Source organism: Triticum aestivum, chromosome 4B (assembly GCF_018294505.1).
Source record: "Triticum aestivum cultivar Chinese Spring chromosome 4B, IWGSC CS RefSeq v2.1, whole genome shotgun sequence".
Lineage (NCBI taxonomy): Eukaryota > Viridiplantae > Streptophyta > Magnoliopsida > Poales > Poaceae > Triticum > Triticum aestivum.
Window position 1 is genome coordinate 412,960,959 of NC_057804.1, and position 3,944 is coordinate 412,964,902.

At 49.9% G+C, this 3,944-nt stretch overlaps 1 protein-coding gene across 2 annotated transcripts; it reads left to right on the forward strand.

Annotated features, from left to right (window-relative positions):
- The first annotated feature begins 725 nt into the window (after positions 1-725).
- On the forward strand, positions 726-3,944 carry LOC123092429 (gamma-interferon-responsive lysosomal thiol protein). 2 transcript variants are annotated; one of them, XM_044514207.1, is made up of 5 exons: positions 726-1,103; positions 2,743-2,808; positions 3,092-3,232; positions 3,326-3,418; positions 3,566-3,944. In XM_044514207.1, the coding sequence occupies exons 1-5, from the start codon at positions 840-842 to the stop codon at positions 3,764-3,766; spliced, it is 765 nt and encodes a 254-aa protein (XP_044370142.1). In that variant the 5' UTR covers positions 726-839; the 3' UTR covers positions 3,767-3,944. The 2 variants fall into 2 exon arrangements, with proteins under 2 accessions (XP_044370142.1, XP_044370141.1); XM_044514206.1 differs by lacking the exon at positions 726-1,103 and adding an exon at positions 1,379-2,573.

Consider the following 3,944-nt stretch of genomic DNA (forward strand, 5'->3'; position numbering starts at 1 on the left):
CCTCCCGAAACAGCTCCCGTAGCACCATTGTAGTCACTTTGCCTTAGTGATCATGCGGAGACCCCGCAGAGCAGCAGTAGGGGTGTTATCTCCTAGGAGAGCCCTGAAGCTGGGTAAGTTCCGCCGGCGTGCATGTCTTCGCCTCATCCCGCTTTCAGGCACCGGCGACGTTCTACTCGCTCCCACCATGATAAGCCATCCTTTGGCATATGTCGTACCCAACCCCCGACATGTATGCACTTGTGCTCTGGTGACAACTGCTCAGCTCTGGACCTGTTGAGTTGAGGAGGTAGTACAACTTCTCTTGGACAGGAAAATTAACCCTTATTTAGCTCACAACAATTGTTACATTATCAATAAGGAAATCAGGGGATCATCCAGCCGCACAGACGGACTGCTTCTGGTATGTGGAGCTGAAAGATGGCGTGCCTCACAAATATGGTGTTCATACCTGATGGCGATCACCTATTCACCTGATGGCGCATCGTTGGCTTCACTGACACCTCTACTGCTTGACGACAGAATCGTGACACGTAGTACGTCCCAAAACATCAGAGACATCTTGTAGCCGTGAACTTCCTTCCTTCCTTCCGGTACGCACGCACGCACGTATGTTCCGGTGGGATCCGGCTTGCCTCCTCCCATCCATGCTCCCACTTCATTTTATGATTGTCTTTTTTTCTTTTTCCTTTCTAATAATTTAATTATCTCCCCTGATTTTCTGTCGTCCGTTCCCGTGATCCCGTCTATACCCATCGAGAGTCGAGACACAAACTTACCGCTCTCCGTTGACCAGGAGAGGAGAACTCCTCTCGCAGGACGCGACCCCCCTGCGCGCCATGGCCGGTTCCCGTCGCGCCCTCCGCTTCGTCCTGCTCCTACCGGCCATCCTCGGCGCCCTCCTGCCGCCGGCCGCGGCCGCGGGGCCGCCCAAGGTGTCCCTGGCGCTCTATTACGAGTCGCTCTGCCCCTACTGCTCGCGCTTCATCGTCACCCGCCTCGCCGGGATCTTCGACAGCGGCCTCATCCACGCCGTCGACCTCCTGCTCGTCCCCTACGGCAACGCCCACGTCCGCGGCGCCAACAACACCATCTCCTGCCAGGTGCTGCCGTTAGCCCTCTCAGTGATCCAGTCCCCGATTAATTCCCCCTGAATCATCCAGCTCACAATTTCCTAGCTACTTACTGAATTACCCTGCCACGAATCTCCTGTTCTCTCTGCCTTGGTAATTAATTAATCGACGCCTCCGACCAATTGCGTAGAGTAGCTAGCTTCGTAATTAGCGGCTCATTACTGCAGAAATACTTTGAACGGTAGTGGTGACAGTAGCGTGGCATCATAGCGGCCAAGGCGTATTGCTAATCAGTCGCCGTCATGCCGTTTCTTTTACTGGTTACAGAAACAAGGTGGATCCATATACGATACTAGCACAGATATTTGCTATTGTTTCTCTTTCTGTTTGTTTCTGCCTTGCACGCAAGAAATAACTGAATCTTTTTGTACTATGAACAAAACAAGCGCACGCACCTGGCTGCCTTTTCTAATTGTCTTGCTTACACTAGAGCTAAAACGACTTCTCTCTCAGATCTCAACTAGTAATGCCGTAGCGTGCTAACCCACCAGCCCACTACGCACGATCATGGTTTGTGATCATTCTAAAACAGGAGGCTCACCTACAATCATGTATTCCTACGGTGATTAATGGCCTGGTTTTTGGGCAGACCACAAGTTAGGCTCGCTCCACTACCGGCCCTTCCACCGTCGAGTTCTCTTTTAGTTTTCAGCTTATGGAAGGGTTACTATAATTCATTGCAAGCCACTTCCATTGAGGTTTTGTATTTTCTAGCTTTTAGAAACGCCACTAACAATCCTCAACTAGCTGCTTACCATCTGGTTTATGCGATCTAAATGTATGTACCACACTTAATGCTTCTTGTCTAGAGTGGAAACTCTTCCTTGTGCAATAGTTTTAGTTTCACAACTGCATCTAGAAACCCTTGCTGCCGCCTCGCATCATCATTTCATCGTGCAGATGCTGGTAACATGAAATGGTGGGATCCACTCATCATTTCACCATATCAAATATGCACCACATCGCCACACACGGCTGAGCAATCCTAGTTTGTCATTTAAACCACCTCGCTGCACACGTGGCCACCCGCGCATCACCCTAATCGCCTATATAAACCCCTCATTGCCAAGCTCCTGCACTCACTCCAAGGCTCCACCTTCTTCTCTGCACACTGATCCTCTGCCCATTGGTCGACCGGAGGAGCAAACCCCATGGCCGCCCGCCCCCATGGCCGCCCGCCCCCACCATTTCCTCCTGCTCCCCGTGCTACTCCTGCTACTCAGCGCCTCCTCTGCGAGCGCCAATGGTGACGTTGTCAAGGCGGGGAGCGGAAAGGTTAGCATGGCTCTCTACTATGAGTCGCTGTGCCCCTTCTCAGCGCACTTCGTGGTGAACAGTCTCGCCAGAGTCTTCAAGGATGGACTCATTGATGCCGCGGACCTCACCCTCGTTCCCTACGGCAACGCCAAGGTGGACGTGCACGGTGCCATCACCTGTCAGGTGTGCCATCGCCGCGTGCCTGATCCGTTCCTCTGCTTCTTCCTTTTTTTCTTTGTTCAGTCGGGGATATTGGGTGTGTGCATAGTTCTAAGTACTTTCTAATTACTGACTATTTTGCGGTGGATGGTGCTGGTGCTCATACTAATGTTGGATTTTTGGCTTGTTGCAGCATGGCCCCGATGAATGCCTTCTGAACAACGTGGAGGCTTGCGCCATCAACGCGTGGCCGGATTTGGTAACTCATCCACATCTCATCATAATCTCTGCTCACAGCTTCACCACCCAACGTATTGTTGCAACTACATTAAGTTCTCAGAATAGAATAGGCTGGACTATGATACAATAATCACGACATGAACTTTGTATCAATTATAGTAGTAATAGAATAGTCATTAGCTAGCTGTCGTTCGTTCCCCAGGTCCGAGTTCTCACCTCAAATTTAGACAGTTCTTCTACAAGTCTGGAGAATTTTGTTACACACACTCTTTGATATGATAGCTAGTTGTCGTTGGTTGCAGAATGTGCATTTCGGTTTCATCAACTGCGTGGAGGACCTGGTGATGAACCGCAAGCGCGAGGAATGGAAGTCGTGCTTCCAGAAACAGGGGCTTAATCCCAAGCCTGTCATGGAGTGCTACAACAGTGAGCATGGCCACAAGGTCCGTTATCTTTGCCTCTGCGTTGTATCAGTAGCATACATTTTGTAAGTAAATTGCTAACCACAGTGTTCGTATCTTGCTTGCTCCATCTAGCTTTCGCTCAAGTATGGGAAACAGACTGATGCGCTTGTGCCCCCGCACAAGTACGTTCCTTGGGTGGTGGTTGATGGCCAGCCGCTGTACGACGTAAGCAACGACCACTCTTCTCAAGTTTTAGATCCAACCATGATGGACGATTTCCCATTTTACTAACTGTTTCCTCAGCTTCATGTCCTAATTTCACCATATGAGCACACGCTAGTTCTTGAGTCATGATGAGCTTGTTTGTTTCAGGATTACGAGAACTTCGAAGCTTACGTCTGCAAGGCTTACAAGGGCCATCCTCCCAAGATTTGCCAAGGGCTGGGCCGTGACTACCCAATCGTACAACAGGTGGTGGAGGCCGGCACCGGTGTCACCTACAACTCCGGCGATTTCGAGCTGGATGAAGGGGTCGAGGACGAGATTAAGATGGTCCAGGGTGATGACAATTGATAGATTGTATATGTCTCCTTTCGGGGCTCCTATACCGATATACGTGAACATAGGGCAGTTTCATCTTTCTGTTCAGGTTAATGGAGATGAACACCAGTAATAAAGTGACTTATGGTGATGTAAATTTATGTTCAAGTTAATATGGAGATATATGTGAGCATTGTCAGTTTTATTTTTC

Excerpts from the sequence above, each read along its gene's own strand:
- LOC123092429 (XM_044514206.1), top strand. The coding sequence starts at position 2,301 with ATGGCCGCCCGCCCCCACCATTTCCTCCTGCTCCCCGTGCTACTCCTG. Across the intron at positions 2,574-2,742 it reads ACGGTGCCATCACCTGTCAG|CATGGCCCCGATGAATGCCT; the intron begins GTGTGCCATCGC and ends GGCTTGTTGCAG. Across the intron at positions 3,419-3,565 it reads ATGGCCAGCCGCTGTACGAC|GATTACGAGAACTTCGAAGC; the intron begins GTAAGCAACGAC and ends TGTTTGTTTCAG.